The sequence below is a fragment of the Leptonotus elevatus genome, chromosome 2 (assembly GCF_054856555.1).
Source record: "Leptonotus elevatus isolate MCC_2025b chromosome 2, RoL_Lele_1.0, whole genome shotgun sequence".
NCBI classification, from domain to species: domain Eukaryota; kingdom Metazoa; phylum Chordata; class Actinopteri; order Syngnathiformes; family Syngnathidae; genus Leptonotus; species Leptonotus elevatus.
The window spans coordinates 35,451,137-35,470,998 of NC_141240.1; the positions used below are offsets into that span (position 1 = coordinate 35,451,137).

General features: G+C 38.9%; 1 protein-coding gene across 1 annotated transcript in view; it reads right to left on the reverse strand.

Annotated features, from left to right (window-relative positions):
• The window catches only part of samd10b (sterile alpha motif domain containing 10b), a 48,102-nt gene extending 39,155 nt beyond the window's left edge, over positions 1–8,947 (reverse strand). The window contains exon 1 of the mRNA XM_086069618.1: positions 8,679–8,947. Within this exon, the coding sequence (XP_085925744.1) occupies positions 8,679–8,691 (13 nt within the window). The 5' untranslated portion in view covers positions 8,692–8,947. The remainder of the gene's footprint in view (positions 1–8,678) is intronic.
• Between the last annotated feature and the right edge of the window lie 10,915 nt (positions 8,948–19,862).

The window sequence follows — 19,862 nt, forward strand, 5'->3', positions numbered from 1 at the left end:
TCGGGTTTAAGTCAATATTCCGTTTTCTGATGAAATAACTTGTTTACATATGTGCGTAGACAGATACGGAACCCCCCGTCTAAACTATAACACACTGACAGTGTAATGACACAAATTTCCGCTTAGTATTTTCTACTGTCGATAAAAGACATTATTTGCATGTCACTCATCACACTAATAGTCGTTTTCCTCCTCACTCAAAAAGTGTATTGTTGTGCTGCGTCAAACTTTCTCCATTTTTGTTTATCTCTGCTTGTGTATTTTCAGTGGGTCGCATGCGTACATGAGAGACAGCCCTGCATAAAAGTACGTTCTGTACTCAAAAGACCAAGATTGCTTGCGAATTGAGCATAGGCGGAAGGTAAATCAATGTTTAATCAAGGTACTTTGATTAGCGCTTATATGACGAAGAATTCGGGTCCGAAATGGGGTAACCGATGGGGTCTAATTCGAGTTTTTAAAAATACGAATAAGAGCATATTCAGGTTTTTGCGAGTGTTCTCATGGCCTTTCCAAACCTGAATATTGCCAATGTTCGGGTTTTTAATACCCTATTTAAAAACTCCCAAGGCATGTTTTATAGCATTTATGGCACATTCAAAAACATTAATATATTGAGAGAGCGCAAGAAGAGCAATGGATAAATGAAAAATAATGTACAAATAACGTATCAGTGTATCAATCTGTGTTACAGAAAACAAATCCCACTATTTCTAAACTAACAAACTTATCTCACAATATACATCAATAAACGTGCCCAAAGACTTACAGTATAAAATTAAGCTACAGTCAAATGATTGATGATTGAGACATTCAACAATCTGTTCAAATCAGCAAAATTTAGCCTGATCTTGAAACACTTCCTGTTTTCTCTTCTTCTTTCAAATTACCAGTGCTAAACACAATTGTGTGCCATCACCTAGTGACCAAAAGTGGAATTACCTCCCAAAATAAAGGACAAAATTAAGTTATAACTGGAGAAAAATAATCGTCAAAATAGCGGTACCGCAAACCCGGAACACACTTTGATGTTGGTCATACATCATGATTCACTATTTCATTATGTCATTAGTCTATATTTGTTATAATGTACGTTATAGAGTTTTTATTTGGGGAGTCTGTAATGGATTAATAGCATTTCAATGATGAGGGGAAATAATTCAAACTGTACTGTAGTTGGAGAAGGTGAAGTCAGTATCAACAGTGCGGATCATCAAGATTATAATCCTCACATGAAATGTTACCCAATTAGTAATCCCTTCAAAAAATATGGCATCCCTTTTTACCATCGCATGGATTCGTACCCAACACCCATTCAAACCCTTTCTCCTGTCTCCCTAATTAAAGGGGAGAAATTGGATACGGATCTACGAGCACTCTGATTTAGAGAGAAGGGGGAACGGGTGTGAATTGTTGGACACGAAGATGCGGGCGCTGGATACGAGCAGTGAGGCCTTGTCACTTGAGGAAATATAGGAGGATGCCAAGGTTAGCGGCGAGGTCAGACTGGATGAGGCAGTTGAAGCGTGACCGACGGAATCCAAAATCCAGCATGCGCGCTGGCGCTAATCCGCGGCTGATTTTTATTGCACGCTGCTCTCCTCTACTTCATCACTCCCTGAAAAGCCAAAGCGTGTAGATGTTTATCTACTGATTCATTCATTCATCTATCGTGTCACCGGTCACAGACACTCTTGATAAATGTATTCCTTCCATTAAAAAGCAAATAGAGGACTTTTTGATGGCAAAACAGCAGTGATTAATAAAAATGACAAAGATAAATACGGTGATGACTTAAATTCGTTATGTGACCATGCTCACAACTCAAAACACTGGTAAGTCAAATCATCTTTCCTAATGAATGGAAATCCCATGAATAAAATAAAATGACAGACAAAAATGACTCATAATATTTAGTGTACTTTATCAAAACATACAGTATTGACATACAAATACAATTAAAAAAACATTCAACAGTTCTTGTCACACTGCGTTAATTGAATGGCCAATGCTGATACATCTGGTGTGCTCGCCTTAGCCACCAGGGGGCAGTATAAGACAGACAGATGGATATGCTGTTAGATGAATCACTTAATATTAGTTGTTCTTCACAGAGGATAAGGAATACATGACTGCCCAAAAAAGTGTAACTGCACTGTTTGTGTTCAATCTGTTGTTTAAATAACTATAAATAACGCTTCAACATAGATGCTATCTAGCATTAGCATTAAATTAGCAAACTGGAGTTCTAAGATATGTGTTTGGTTTAAAAACACAAAATGTAATTCTGTTTGTTTTATGTTTAATTTGACAGTAACATTTAATTGGAGGTGACAAACAGCGTGATGCCTCTTTTTTGAAGAATTGTTCATTATTAAGTGCTGCTTATTGTGGCGTGAATTGAGTTCAATGCAACTACACAGCGCTTGTATATCAAGTTTGCACTCACAAGTCAAAGCACAAAAAAACATTGTTCTTTGTTTGTTTGTTAGCTTTGACTGCTTATTAAGTTTGTTTGCTCTGAATGCTATTAAAAACTGACCTAAGGGAGCCTTACTAGTCAAACCCCTAGAGGGTTTTTTTACGCTTTCCCTGGCATGACTGTCATTTTTTTCTTTTCTTAACCCAAATGTGTTACAACTACATTTGTTTTGTTGTGTTCATAAGTATTTTTAATATGTTCCTAAATAAATGAAATGGGGAAAAAAGTGAAACGACGGCTCATATCTCGATAAACTCTTACGTCGAGTTACTCGTACCTTTTTTCAAACAATCATGTCGTCATGCTAATTATCACAACGACGGTGGGAAGTCCGCTAACCTGTTTTCCGGGTTTGGTCATGAGAAGTTCGCAACGCAAGTGCGAGAGCAGTTGTGACGTTCATTTTGATCAACAGAAAATTCAAAGGGTGATATTACCCAAAATGGTGGCCACCTGAGATGGATGATAATTGATGAATTATTCTGTTGTTGTTTTTTTTTTAATTCTAAACGTTAATCAAAATACAGTGTTTAGACTTAGTGGGGACACTTACACTGTAAATATTTGAGATTAAGTTCCCCTTTAAGCACACTGATTAGGGAACCTTAACATCATTCAAACCTTTTTCAGGTCGCTTTAAAATACGAGGTCAAGCCAAGTGGGCCAGCTGTGCCAATCAGAAGGTCGTGTGCGTGCATGGCTTCAAGAGGCTTTCCCATCTCTGCACATCAGTGTGTGACATGAGTGACGTACCGCGTGCGGCGAGGACGCGGACGTGGGCGGACGCTTCGTCGGTATCTCGCGCGCTCTTTCGAAAGCGCACACACGAGATCCTGCAAATGAGACTCCTGGCAGATTTTCACCATATTCAAATTGCCGACAGAGGGCAAAAGGTGATTTGCGTCGGGTTCACCAAATGGACGTTGGCCCCAGCAGGCGACGTAACGCGCGCCGGGAAGGCGACAAAGGGTGTGTTTGTCTGTTAAACTAACAGCAAGGCCTACACCCCCATCCTCTCACCCACTGGGGGTGCTGGCTGCCCTTCTGCTTCATCTGCATGTTCACACAAACACACACGGCTCGCAATGCATACAACCGCATGACATGCCGATCCAAGAGCTGTGGCATATAGAGAAAGTCTCACAGGAGGAGGCGCAATATTTCGCAGGCTGAATGAGCAAAAGGTTGCGTGAGTGGCAGGTTGTTTACATGAGATATTTTTTAAAATATAACCTTGGATGCAATTCTTCCAGACAAAAAAAACAAGTTAGACAAATTTGAATAATGTGGGTTGTAATCAATGCCATTTCTTTACCACAATAGGGCCCAATCAATTTGGATTTTTTTTTTTGGGCCGATGCCATTGCCGATATTTGGCATAGTAAAATTCCAATAACCAATAAATCGGCTACTATAAAAAACAGATTTTTAAATGAACATCTTTTTGGTCTCTTAACACTTAACATTTACATTTACAATCGAGAAAAGAATCTGCAAACATCAGCCAATTGTCGGGGGGGCAGGAGGGAATGTTTGAATTTCATCTCTTATATTTCATATCTTTCACAGTATATGTTGTAATGTGCTAATATGTTTAAAAAAAACAACAACAATTAGCTATTACCAACTGATTAAATACAAAAAAATACAGTGCTCATATCTCAAGTTTGCGTTTGCAAAAAAAAAATTGGCAAAGTGAGGGCTTACAACTCAAAAAACTCATAAATTGGGTCACTCGTATATCAAAGCACCACCGTAGTGTAGAAGGGTCAAATTGTTGGCTAGTGGAACAATTTTGGTCCCCCTAAAAAGACATAATATTTTACTTAAATTTAAAGAATAAAAATACCTCCTATGCTATATTAATACTTATTATGAAAACAAATGATAGATTATGTCTCTATTCTAAAATAATCCACCCCCCCCGTGTCTCTTTAAATAATCACGGCAAACTACCAGTTTCAGAGACATATTTTAAATTTAAATGTAAATAAATAGAAAAGTGCCTAGATTAAATTAAAGTCTCTTGAAATATAAATACATATAAATGGAAACAATGGTTTTCATTAATTTTTTTACTCAATTTATTAATTATTTTATTCATTTATTATTAAGACCGCTCTCATAATCCATGCCTGAGGGGGGGGGGGGGGGGGACTGATTGTTTAGGTGCCTTAAGCACTAAATATACAAGTTCCTGGAGGTTAAACATGTTATCTATTTGATATAATAAAAAATAATTTAAAAAAGCATTAAGCCTTTAATTATTATTATTATTATTATTTAATATAATTAAGACTGAAGTCACCAATGGCCAATATAGGACATGACTACCAGAGTTCAAAATGCTTAACTAGAAGCATCACAAACGTCAGTGCATTAATCAACAGGTGTCGTCATGGTGACAAGATAATCTCTACTTCTTTTTAGGCAGCGTGTGTTTTAGTAACACAGTGGGGAGCGGCACTGGAAATAATAAATAAATGGTTTGCTTTTGCGCTTCCATCCAGCTGTGCTTGACTCCATGCTGGCTGATGTGTATGTGTCTAAGCGCGTATGTGTGTCTTACATATGTCTCGCTGTAATGTATATGCATGGCAGCTAGCCAACATGCATTGCAAAGGAATAGTCGAGATCTTGGAAGTCTGCATGCTGAGCTTGGCCAGGCCCACTACACATTCACACAAGCCTAATCCTGCTGGAATGAGGGATGAAGCTCTCCACTGAAACAACAAAATCCAGTACTGTCTATACATTAGGCATTGGCCACCTTACATCCGGAGGCATTGTACATACTGTGATGGCAATTGCAAGCCAGATATCCTGAACAATAAAAAAAAAAAAACAGGCATGATGAATTACACCATCTTTGGTGTATAGCGACAGTATGGAGCAACTTTAAAAGGGATTTGATGCGCAGCAGGCAGTAATGCCTCACATTAATTTATAAGTAAAGCTCATGTAAACTGTAAATGCATCCCAATGCTGTCTATAAGCTCCATACCACAATGAAACTGCATCCCCCTCACAAATGGAAATCAGTTATCAACACATAACAGAATGGAATAGAAAACTTGAATATGTCCATTGTGTATCAATAGGAAAATGCAGAGAGCAAGTTTTTAATATACATAATGTGTCAATGTGAGACCGCACAAGAGTCTCAGGCGGATGCTAGTCGGACACTTGTAAATAAGCTTCTACAATCTTTCTGGACAAACCCCCATTAATCTTTAAAGAGAAGAACACACTCTGAGGGTTTCATCAATGCCCAGAGCACTCAATTAATGATGCATAAGTAAACTATGGATTCATTAAAAAAAAAAAAAAAGCCCTGTGTCTGACTGAGTGAGCATACTCGAATGTGTGTGCAATCTGTGGTACTAATGAAGCGTCAGTTGATAAGAGACACTGAAAAACAATCGTGCTGACAAATATTAATGTCCCCGAGCTGAGGGAGGCTCTGATTGAGCCTCACTTTTCGTTAGCTCGCCTGCAGCAAACACCAGCTAGCTAGCCAAGCACACGCACGACAACAACATGACAAACAAGAGCACACAGGCAGCACGTAGTGTACCTCTAGCCAGGCTTAAAACGAGTTACCCTCCAAAATCAATGCGGAAATGGCTGCGCATCTGAGCTAGGTCAAGAGTGACAAATTGGTAAGTTGCAATCAATACTGTTTCACTACAATCCAAATTGTAATTGGTTGCTCTTTGGCCCACAAGCCACTACTCTTCAAAGCTTTTTTGTGTGTAGACGTGAACAAAACACATCCTCCTTGGGGGAGAAAAGTGAAGGTAAAGGATGGACAGAACATAATAGAGCTCGGACTCGTACCTAAAATCCGTATTTGCTATTCGTTTACCATTTAGCTAGCAAGTCCCAATCAACGCGAACGGATTGTTTCACATCATAGTCCAAAAAATGGAAAATCCAATTTGATCATACTGTAATGTTAATGGGGTCCACTAATACGGTGCTTTATCTATCTACATCATTGGGCTGCTCGATTATGGAAAAAATAATAATCACGATTATTTTAGTAATAATTGAAATCACAATTATTCAAAACGATTATTTATTATTTTGTTCAAAACAAGAAAATGTTGAAATATTTGAAAATATTAAGACAAATACAATTATTTGAAACACTATTAATTGTGTAATCATATATATTATTTATGTTAGCAAAAAATTGAAGTTGGTGTGCAGCGTGTGCAGCGTGTGCAGCGTGTGCAGTATGGCGTGTGGGGTGCAAGCTAGTTTTGACAGGGGTGTGTGGTAAAGAACTCGTGTGGGCGTGCCTCAAAACAACTCAAAATTAATATTATTAGGGCTGCAGCTATCGAATATTTTGGTATTCGGATATCCTACTGAAAATTCTAGTGAATAAGCAGGTATTTGGATAGAAATAAAAATATACCTATAGGCCTATATACTTTCTTGGTTAAAGAACAATTATAAATACAGAAGACCAGCTATTTTTTTTAATTTCGTCTTCCTTGCTAGGATGGCGTGAAAGTCTAACAGTGAGTAAATAAAAGTGTTGATAAACTTCCTGCATTATTAACCCGAATCCAAAAATTCTTATTCAGTGTTGTATAATTTGCTTCTCTAGTCAAGTCACCACCGATTTGATTGGTATACAGTAGGGATGCACAATATTGGGAAAAACGTGATATACTGTTAAATAATGAAATATCGATATTAGTACGGTATTTAACTTGTAGCTAAGAAAATTACATTAATATTAAGATTGACTTATTTTCATACAGCAAAATAAGTACCGGTAGGCTTATTTCTTAGCTAATTAACTGTAATAACTTGCAATGTTTTTTTGTTTTTTTTAAATAAAGTTATCTATTGCCCGTTATGCCAGTTGTTCTGTTCGTCAATTGGGTGGCAATGTGCTTTTTTGCATTTGTCAAAGTTAGATAAAGGTATACAATTCCATATGAAACTTATTGCGCGTCTTTGATATATATTATATTGCATGGCCATTATCGCGATTACAATGTTTAATATTCATTATATTTTATATAAATATATTTATATTTGATATACTGTGCAACTCTGGAAGGGTTTTTTGTGTGCGTCTTTTGTAGTTTCCTGATATTGCGATATTTAACATGTACTGTACCTAAAGAAAATAACATTTTTATTATCTGATGAAAGAATTACATTTTTTTTATGCGGCAGAATAAGCAATCTCAATGTATTCTTAATTAATTGTAATTACCCAAGATTAACAATAATCACTATTGGATGGCGATGCACATTTAAGTTTGCATCTAACTGATCAAACTGAGATAAAAGCATACAATTCCATATACAACTTTTTGCATTTCTTTGCTTTTTGCACATTGCGATATCAAAAAAAAAAAATACAATATATTGTGCAGCCCTTTTGTTTATCCTGTTCAGGCTTGTGGATAGATGGCATCCATTCCACTTCTGACTTCTGAAGTGAGATGGACTACATCCTGGACTGCTCACCAGTCAATCACAGGGCACACACTGAAGACAAAACAAACATTCACGGTCTCTCACATTCACACCATCACTGTGTAGGAACTGAACCCATGCCGCCTGCTCCGATGTCAAGCGAATGCACCGCTTCACCATCAGTGACTTGTTTTCTGAAATATTCCATACAAAATATATACACACTACTTTTTCCCAATTTCAAGTGAATTCAGTTTCATACTTCACATTAAACTTCACACTGTAAAAAAAAAAAAATTATACAAAAGAGTACATTTGTTTATACTGTTTGATCTCTATTTATAGGCAAACAAAAGAATGGAGTACAAATAAAAGGCAGCTTATTATTGTAGCCCTCTCTACTCTGAATACTGGAAGCCACCCATGCAGGTGAGGCAGGTGGAGAATTATGTTAAAACTCCCATTTAAATTCATGACCCACTTAAAATAAAAATCATGTAAAAACAAACAAAAAAGTACGGCAAAATATTGAAAACATATCGGGCAACTCTCTTTGTGATTATGTCACTTAGTTTCTATTTGTTGTATTTCAAGAAAACGGGCAAATATACGAGTCTCTCGCTCATTTTACAAAACGCGAGGCACTTTTCCCTTTTTCTTCTCGCATCTCTGCCATCCTTGTGAAATAAGAGAAAGTCTCACGCTGGCTCGCCGCTGACCGGGTTACGTCAAGACAAAACGCGCCTACCGTCCACGGCCATGCTCGCTCTCGGCGTGGGTCTCTCCGTGGTGCTGTCACCAGGCTTCTTCTTCCATCCTGCTGCCGGAGCGACGGAATGTTTTGAAGGTGTGGACGGTGAAGAAGAAGGAGAAAGAGGAGAAGTCCTCTCTATCGGACAGCCGGACGACACTCTCGCTTGCCGCGACCATTTGTTGTCACGGAAGCCGGCAGCTCGCACACATGAGGCGGTGAGCGCTCAAGCTCCGCCCCCTCCATGCACCTGACCGCCTGGAGACTGAAAGGTCACCACGCACGGTACAATCTGTGCTCGTCTCTCTCTCTCTCTCTCTCTCTCTCTCTCTCTCTGTCACTCATTTTTTATCCTGAGTGTGAGTTGTCATGTTTTAAAATGATACAAATACAAAATCATTTAGCTCTATTTTAATACATCAGAACATGACCCATTTGGTCACATGCTTTTATAATGTTTTTCAGTGGAGGACATGAAGCTAGATCGAAGCAAATTAGAGAAACATATTTTCTAAAGTGATCAGCATAATTATTTAATTATTATTTTCCTCAAGAGACCAGCTCAGAATTTAGAGGGACAGCCCAGTAATCAATTTACAATATATGTAGACAGCAAACTGAACCTATGGACTATATGCCACGGAGGAGGCGGGACTTCTGACTCCCGGGTTTTCACCCATCAACTTTGTTTCCATTTCCGGTTTGCGACGTGTAGGCCGCGTCCCAGTACTTGCGCTTTCGCCTTTTGCGCTCCTCGGTCGCGGTCGACGGGTGCGAGGCGGCGAATGTGTAGTGTCTGTCTCAATGAGCGGGAGCGCGCGGTTGGGGAGCGCAGGGGTGGGGGTGCGAGTGTTGGAACGCGGTCAGCAGTGGCCGGAGACGGCGCTGATGTGTAAAACCCGGAAGTCCGTGGCATCTACCCCATTAGGATTAGTGGTTGATCTACGGTAGTCAGGACTCATGTCTGAATTCAAATTAAAACAAACAACATGGCTGAGAAGTCATTGATTATCATACCATCCACAGTCATGGTTTCATGAAATAAAATGCACACATATCCAGAACCGCTCGACACATTCAAGCCATATAGAAATGACTTGAAGGTTGGACCCCCCCCCCCCCCAAAAAACAACTAATAATATAACAACAACAACAAAAAACTATCAAGCCTTTGACAACACATTGCATACAAGGAAGGTGCCATTATTTTTAACATCCTGAAGTGATGAAGAACAAGTTGACTGCTGTATATTAAAAACGTCAAAACAATACAATGTGCGCGTACTAATTCTGGTCTCACAAGATTAAAACGGACGAAGAAGTGAGCATGCAGACCCGCACATCTCGCCAGAATTTAAATAGAATGTTCCCTTTGCATGACAATTAGGGATTGTCATTTGTCCGCCTTCATGTGTCAGCTCTGCAGTTGACTGTGAGAGTGATCATCATCGGGATAAAGGCAATGCAAAAAGAAGGGATAGTTAGATTCAGATATCATTTTTTCATTCATCTAATATGGAGCCAATAAAGTATTTCTCTCTTTCTGACGCACATACACACCACACACTCTTTTGCAAAGACCATGCACAGTAATAATATAATTGTGAGCAATTGTCATATTTGGTTAAATTTTCAAAAGCACAATTGGGAATTAAATGCAGAAGCAAAAACAGCTTTGATGAGAGTCAGAGCCTTTGGGAGTTCATCAGAGCTGTCTTCCGTGTTGTGCAGTTAGCAAAATGTTTTGCTTGTTATAATTTAATTACAGACATAAAGAGCTTCCCTTGAACCATTTGATTGTTTTATTGTTTCTTGGAAGCTATAATAAATTAAGTTTGAAGGCTGCAGTTTTCTACAAATAAGTTAAATCTTTGGTGTCCAAACTATGGCTTGGGGGCCACTTGCACGGCATGTACTAAAAATTGACAATGGTCATGGCCCGTGTCATCTTCCTGCATGAATGTATTATTATTTATTATTTTTAGCAAATTATGTGTACTAAAGGACAGGATGTAAGAATGAGGAGCAGTCCACAAACATATCATGTCAGAGCGTCTGGTGCCTTGCTTAAGGGCTCTTGTCAGGGTTCAAGTAACATCAACTCATCTGCACACCATTGTTATTGATCGAGCCGCTGCAAGCCTCAGGGTGCTTCACGAGAATTGTAGGGAATACAAAAGTATGTACTGTGGATTATAACATCTAAGCAAACATTTGACCACCTTTGCATCACAAATGAGGCAGAGGTTCCTCCAAAATAGACAAAAGTCGGACGTTTTTGCAAGCAGATGCCGTGGTCAGTCAGCATTTTCCAACAGGCAGCTGAGCTTCACTTCAAAGAGGACGATGGGGACCAAGTGGAGCTTGTGTCTTTGTTAGTATAATCTCACCATTTCCATGGCTAACTGATTGTCCAACTTTCAGATGCTGCTCAGCAACAGTTCACCAAAAGAACTGTCCCCAAAAGACCTTAAAGAGGAAAGAATGGGAGCAGATGTGATTTTACTGCGCTGCGGTGCATTTTTAACAGTGATGTTTTAGAATAAAAGTTTGTTTTCATAAATAATAAATAAATAAAGACAGCCTTTTTAAACTAACATCATTATGCATATAATAAAAAAATAGTGTTTTCTCAATTTCACTTAACATAATTGGCTACTTTTTTTATTTAAAGATACAAAATAAAAAGACTTTCTAGACACAGCATTTAACATGAACTCATTCACTGCCGTTGATGGCTATAGACGTAAAAAAATCATTTTAACTATGTCTATTAGTTTAACATTTTTTTCTGTTAACAAGAGTATGAAAACCTAAAAAATAAATGTTTATTGTACATTTAGAACAGATACAAAATTTGTGATTAATCGTGAATTAACTAGTGTAGTCATGCGATTAATTACAATTTTAAAAACATGAATCGCTTGACACCCCTAATTTTTAATAATCTTTTTATTTATTTGTTTTTAAAAGAAAAGATTATTAAAAATTAGGGGCATCGGGCGATTAAATTTTTTTATCGTAATTAATCGCATGACTTCACTAGTTAACTCACGATTAATCACACATTTTACATCTGTTCTAAATGTACAATAAAAAAAATCTATGTTTTTATACTCTTGTTAACAAAAGTGGAAAAAAATGTTAAACTAATAGAAATAGTTCAAATGATTTTTTTTTACATCTGTAGCAGTCAATGGCAGTGAATGAGTTAACGTACATTGTTTATAAATATAACAAATTTGGTGACCTCCTGCAGTGACACAATCTGGTGGGACATTATACTTGAATGCATATTGTGTGATCCACGTTTTTGTTTTTAATCTGACATAGTGTTTTTGTTTTTGTCAGCAGCCCAGAGTGTACTACAACAACGACTGACACAAACTTAAAAAATACTGACTGTATTTACGGCTTGAAATTGCCAATCTCTCTCCTTCCTCCATTGTTTGTGGTATGGTATAGATAAATTGTCGATGTTCTGACGATGTTACCCGCAGACATGAATGCGAAGTTGAAAGCTCCCACGTTCCTCACTTCAAGTTGTAAATACTAGAGAACCCATTTTTAATGTGTTTTATAATGTACAGCTGTTTGTTGAGTGCCTTTAATAAATAATGTTGTGTTAGGAATCAGGTGTCCTCCTGTATTTTACTCATCGTGAACTATTAGCTTTGTTGCATGCACAATACATGCTTGAGTGACGACCGTGACTGATAAGTATGTGCTATTTATTTAAGTCTTGCCAAATTTTGCTCCCTGCTGTGACCTTGCGATGAAAAATAGCAACTGACTTTGGTGGCGAAAGGTATTTCCCAGTTGAAAGTCAGGCATCACCTTAACATCAAAGTAAATATACTGTACGAAATCACACCTGTTATCGGCATCACTGATCACAAAAGTCTGGTATTTGAACAGGGGTGTGTAGACTTTTTGTATCCACTAATAGTGTCAATAGAATTTACAATAACACATGCCTTTGCCTGTTTTAGCCCATTCTTGCAACGTCAAACACGAAAAGCAAAGTATGGTGACTCAAAAGGGTCAAAAAGGCGCCAACACTTGACTGGAAGAAACCGTTTGTCTGTCTGTCTTTCTCTCACTCAGTCACTCGCTCGCAAATACACACAAACACACACTATGCCTTACAGACACACACATTTGCAAATGTGGTTAATTTCAGAGACAGATCTTAATTTAGAAGTGTGCTCATGTACGCCTGAAAAGACATTTGGTTCTGTCTAACAGCGAGCAGTCAAAGCATGTATCTTTAATTCAGATGATGGTCAGCCCTGTGAATAATGAAGACGACTTTTACAGGGGCGGACCGACCAAGAGCCTTATTGTGCCAACCAGGGGGGCAAAGTCAGCAACATGTCTGCATGTGATGTCCCCACAGGAATTTTTTTTTTTTTATAACATCCATACCTTACATCCTTGAAGCAACATATTTATATCCTGTTAGTCTCACCCCTCTACATATGGGCTGTTTTCCTCTTGCCAATGTTTTTTTTTTTTATATGACCACACAAAAACATTGAACTCAAGCACCCAATTTCGCGATAACACTTTATATGTAGTTTGTAGTGCTTGTGCTCAAACGGACTATTGTGGCCTGATAGCAGAAAGAAAGGGGAGCTTATTGAGCTGGAGCGCCATTCAAGGAGAGAGGAGCACTTTCTGAAAAGACATAGAGAAGCTATTGATGCTTGGAGTGTGGCATCAGCCTTCCCAAAGCTGGTGTCATGGTGAATGGCTGTCCTTTAGTGCGCACTGAGAAATCACGCTGGCCACATAGAACACAACGTAGAAAGAAAAGTGGTAAAAAAAAATAATAATAATGGACGGTGAATTTAAATGCAAAGAAAGTAAAGTTTGAAAGAAGTGCAAGCTCAATGGAGCTTCTTAATCTGATATGAAAGGGGTGTCTCTTTCAGGTGAAAGTGAAAGAAATGCACTCGATTCCCAGAGGAAGCTGTTTTCACTGCTGAGTGCAAACGATGGGAGAGGAAGTCACTTTATATTGTCTGGTTGTGGTCCTGATCGGTTTTCCTAATCAGAGACCTGGGGGGAGTTCTTGTTCTTCCATTGTCAACAGACAGGCCCTTCTCTGTAGCACTATCTCCTGTCATTTGTTTCAAATGGAGATGACAGAAGCTATTTGAGAGAGTCCATTTGCTAGCTTCTGAACATCCTCCCCTGCACTGTCTGCGGCTGTCATGCGTGTGTGCATGCTTCCATATGGGTATATTTTATATGTATGTGAAAACAAGGAGAGAGGGATGAGATGCATATTTGTATGGGCCACATGTCTGCTCTTCTGTACACACACATCCCTCTGCTTCGTGCAGCGCAATAACACGGGCTGGAAAATCGGCCTCTGGGCGGGAAGCAATTGAAGTGAAACTCCAAGAGACACAGCTAAAAGAAGAGAAAAAAAAAAGAGGATGTAAGATTTGCACCATTGCTCATCATCTTTTGTCATCTTGGGTTTCATCTTTGAAAGTCAGTGGCGTTCACGCTGGTGGTCACTTCAACTCGACCCAAAAAGACAATTCCGTTGGTTTTTCAGTGACGGCTTCTTTTTCTTCAGAATTTAATGAGTTCACTGAACTTGTATTTTCAAAAGGGCCATTTTTTTGCTTTTGAAAAATCATGAAAATAATCAGATTTCTCTTTTTTCTTGTTTCCCCTTGCTTTTTTTTCTCTTCACGACGTACTTGGTGCGATGCTAAGTAGAGCTGTGCTATACTTGAGATTTTGGTATCGATTGATACCAAATAAATACTGGTGCCAATATCGTCAATACCGATACCAAGTACTTTTGGTTCATAAAATATTACGGTATCTTAAATATATATATATTTTTTGCTACTTACACTTTCTTGTTCGGTTCTTAAACATGCCATAATATAATATCCTCAACAGAAACATACCTGGGCTGTTATTTGAATTTGCAATGTAGTACCAATCTTCATATTCTTAGTCCCTTTCACTCTTCTGCACTCAACGAAACGAAACGTCAGACACCGAAGTTCCTCTAATCTAGTCACATTACATAAACAATACTTACATGTTGTGCTACACTAATACCGAGCTCAACTAGTAGTTGGAAAAGCTCAAATGAAGCATAATATGCCTCATTGTCATATTATGTCATTCACTGTAAAAAAAACAATTAATTGTTACCGTCACACCGCTGTCATTGGCAGGCCAAAAAACAAAATAAATAAATGTAAAAATATCGATACTAGTGCTCTGGTATCGATCCGATACTCACGATAGTATCGATTCTATCGATACTGCATAGCCCTAATGCTAGGGCGGGGCATGTTGTTTTTTGTTGTTGTTGTTTTATACTAGCATAAAGTGTAATTCCACAGCCACTACAATGGGTGGCAGTGGCGCTCTCATTGTCAGATTAGCTCCTCTGCTGAGGTGTACTTACAACAATTTTATATTTTTATAAACTATTTATAGTCCCAGTGGAGAGTTGGGGGAGGCGCACTAAATATGTTCTTCTTCTTTTTTGTACCAAAATAATAAATAAAAAAAAAGAAGTAAAACTAATTGTCCTAAATTTGACACATCATGGAGAACAGTGTTGTTGACAAACCCCGCGTTGAGATACGAGTGACTCGATTTACAAGTTTTTTAAGATACAAGGCATTGGTCTGCACGTTTTTTGCTTTGACTTGTGAGTGCAGTCTTGCGATATGAGTGCTGGTGGCAGCGGAATCAACTCACTTCACTACAAGATGTACTAGGACAAAACAGCTGCTCAGGTACTGGGATGTTATTTTCAGTTGACAGCAGGTGGAAAAATTACCCCCCCCCCCCCCAGGTGGATATAAACGGGTGGATTTTCTGCTTAACTCATATTCCACAAACATAATATTAATAAAATACTGTGTTTAGACTAGTGAGGCTTTTTAAAACATTACTGTAAAAAACATAAGTTGCCAAATTCAAAGTTTATGTGTGAAATTTCCCTTCCTCTTTGCTTCTAAATCCCACTAATCTCTTTATAGTAAACCCCCCCCCCCCCCACACACACACACACACACACACACAGCTCTTCCACTTTCATCTACTTGTGCTTAGCAGTCATTAACTGCATGCATTATAAGACACCCGTCTCCTCTCAAAGAAAACATTGTGAACTGCTCACATGCCTTCAAATAACAGCCTCGGTCAATAGTCTAAGTCTAATTTATCTGCGCAGCAACAGGAAAACGAGAAAAACCTCCCCAGTCTCATGCTCATGCAAAGTAGTGGACCTTTAGTGTGAAATATTCAAAATACTGTACTCCCCGGACATTGTTTTGAGCATAAGAAAGCGTAGGAATACGGTGAGAAAACCAAATTAAATGTATGCATCCATTATTTTTGCCACACGAGGTGAAAGTGATTGTACATGAGAGGAAATGCAACTTTTTCATAAGCATCCCTATCGGCTTAAGTTGTATATATTCAAGAGGCTTTCTACAATATTTACTCAAGGTGCCCTTGCTACTAGAAGGAGTCAAGGGCTTTCCGTTTGTTTACTTGGCAATTAGCTTAAGGATTCATAACTAGTATGGGTGACCCACAATTCACAAATGTCTTCAACACATTACTATTCGAAACACACACTCATCCTTTGTCGCCTTCACACATTCCCAGTTTGCAGCACACTCATCGTCAGTGTGAAAAGTTTGCTGTCATGCTGAGCTTAGTGGATCAATAATTCCATTTGAGCATATGGGGCAAAAAAAAAAAAAAAAGACTCCGGCTGGGTTGTTACTTAAAAGGAAAAGCAGTTTAGCGTTGACATTTTCCAAGGGCACTTTTCTTGATTATCACACAGTTTCTAATCACAGTTTAAGAAATCATTAATCCTGTCATGACATTATTCCATGAAAATCCCACTTTGTGCTCGCATCCAAGAGATGTTAATTGAGTTTAACTCGTGTGTAATAGTGAAAAACGACAATGTCTGTGTCCTATTTGCCGACATTGTTTCCTGGTTTTTAATGAGCTAAAATGAACTCGGCGATGCTGCCCACACGGTGTGAATGATGCATCTGTCTTTCTTTGTGTGTCTTGGCTGGCGCGCGGAAGTATGTCAGGAAAGCTGTTGTCTCGTGATCTCACCAACCCTGTGCCTCGTTTTTTTTCCCCCTGATGAGTAAAGCATTAAATGTAACCGAACTGTAAAGTTTCAGTTTTCATGTCGTCATGGTCTCTCTGTTTGCATTTGGTCACATGATCACACTATGGACATCTGCTGTGTCGAAGGGGCAGATGCAGTGGTCCTTTCGTGTAAACCTTGTCATATGCATGCTCGACAAACAGATGAAATACTATGCATTCATGTAAACTGGCATATGGAGTCACAGGCGGTGTCATGCAGATTGCGATGTGCTTTTTAGAACAAAAATAGCAGCTAATTTATAGTTGGCCAAAGAAAAGAGATTTTTTTTTTCATTACAGTCAGTGATCCTTAGCGCCCTCTAGTGGTGAACTAATAATTCGTTCATTTTAAAAACAGTCAATAGTATGCAAAAACTTATTTTTTATATATATAATTGTAGGTATAGTAATCACTAATTATATTACATAGCTGTAGTTTCACCTTACTAGAGCTGCTATGTTTCGCCGCCATCTTCCTGCTACGGATGCCCGAAAAACAATTTCGCGAATGTAGTTAGCCCGGGTGGTGCTTGCATTGCTGGGGCCTGCAGGTGGTCGTCACTGACTCCCATGATTCGGGCTCCCGTGGCTTGTCACCTTCTGCTTTGCTCTTGCAAGTTTTACTAGCTTTTTTTTTTTTTTTACTAGCTCCTCCCACTAGCCGCTCTTGTTAGCCACTCCAGCCTTTGGCTCGGACTAACTCCCGCTAGCCGCTCTTGTTAGCTGCTCCGGCTAGTTCCAGCTCGCTCTGTCTTTCGGCGTTGCTCGTTGGGCTTTACAACGACTGCCAAGTCGCTGTTGCTCGTTTGCTCACGCGAAATAAGAATTGGTGGTAGGCTAGCGAAATGTGGTCTCTCTGAACCATCGTAGTGTGTGCGCTCCTGCGTGCTTCTATTGCTATTCTTTCACCACGAGATGGCGCTAAGGACTACACACTGGGGTTTTAAAGCATTTTGATAATCCTTTCATCCGCTTATCAAAACTGGTATGCAAACGTCATCTTGCCCTGCCTTACCCCATAACACTATATTTTGGGCTGTTTTACTGCCACCTCTCCTTTCTCCTCCCCCATCCTCTCCTGCTCGGGTAGGGGGCAAGGTTGTCGATGACTGTATAGAAATTGCATCGACTGACATGGACAAGATCTGAGGTGGACCACTTCCCCGAAGGCATTGGCGGGTCAGGTCGTGGGGAAGAACCGCTCTCCAAAAAAAAGTGTCTACCTGTCCTGCAGCGTTTTATCTTCCTAAACAGATGCTTTTAACAAAAACTGTACAGCACCATATTGTGTGATGAATGTTGCCCATTCAGCATCCATTGCAGCCTTGTTTATTCTGGAAAGTGGATTCCACCATCTGCGTTCTTTTCACAAGGTTTTTCTTTTTTACCAAATGGGTTTTGAAGCGGTGGAGTGTTAGACTTGGAGGCAATAGAGGTCACTGACCTTTGTTAACTTTGCGCCTGTAAAGCTGTTTGAGACTCCAGTGTTATTAGGGACTACACAAATAAACTTGACTTGACACCTAGTCAAACAACCATTCGCACTCACATTAGCAACTCTGGACAATTTAGAGCCTTTAATGGACATAGCATGCATCTTTTTGGGGGATTCCACATAAAAATCACACAACATTCTACCAAGGAAGGCTGGAGCTGAGATACGGAATTGTGACAATGTGCAAGCCAGCAGTCCATCATACTGCTCCTTTTGTAGAATGCTTTTTACAAGGATTTAATTTAGCGAGCAGATGTAAGCCATCCAAATGCAGATAACCAAGGGACGTAATTAGTATCTTGATTATTTTCCAAGCGTATTAATAGAAATGTTGGATATAACAACACCCACAGTGCTGAGACGACTGTCATCTCTTCAATATTCATCTTTCGCTGCCTACAAAGCGAGCACTTCTTTAGATGTCTGTGTTGGCGAAGGTTGTATGGAAGATGTTTGCACATGCGAGGTCCAGTAGATGAATACATCATTATAAAAATGTGACAAAACAGCATTGCTAATGTGGTTAGAAGACTTCATATTTCATTGCAGTAACACTGTTACTTTCTTTCTCAAATTATGCAGGCCAGTGATGTTAATTCCAGCTGTGCATGATGTTATAAAAAAAGAATAGCTTGACTTAAATCCACCGTCCGTTGCACTAATCACATACAAGTAAAAGAAGCAATAACAAAGCTGGGTAAAATGAGATGTACTTGGTCTTTAAATTAGTCCTCGGCAGTGTTTTGTCAGGCAGTACATTTTCATCAAAGCATCTTTTCCCATGAGCGTGATAATGTCTACGCTCACGGTCGTTTAAATGAAGAAAAATGTAAAGGCTCATGCCAAGGCGAGGACTGTGGATGGCCCTGGCTCTCCTAGAGGGACAAAACCCCGAGTCGTCGTGTTAATTACGATTACTACTGTAATTTGCTGTTTCAATTTTGAACATAGTCACTTTAAAATGGTCAGTATAAAATAGGCCAAGCTAATTTACTCTACGATAACTTAAAATAAACTTGTTCAATAATGTCGTCAAGGACATAATGGGATTCTTCAACTAAATTGTTTGTACTAGAATAACTACACTAATTGGACTCAATTATTAGGACACCTTGACCATTAGGAATGAATGACAAATGCTGGGAAATGTAAAGATGTTTTCAGCTTTGCAGCTGTTGCAGCTGTCACAGTTGTGGTAAGAGTTCTAGAAAAGATACGACAGATTTTACATTAAGGGTCATTAACAAGTGCCCACAAGGACCACGTGAGTAGCCTGCATGGGGCCTGATCAAAAAATAACTTACCAGTGATGGGACATTGTGATTTCGTAGGAAAGTTGTGGAAGTGATATCATAATGATAAAATAACATGCACACAACCAGCAAAATAACACATTACAATTGCATTCCTCCATTTTTTGATCCACTTATCCTCACTAACTAATTTTGAAAATTAATAAACAAACATCAGGATTCTTAAATACTATTATGCTTTTTTTTTTAATCCATTCG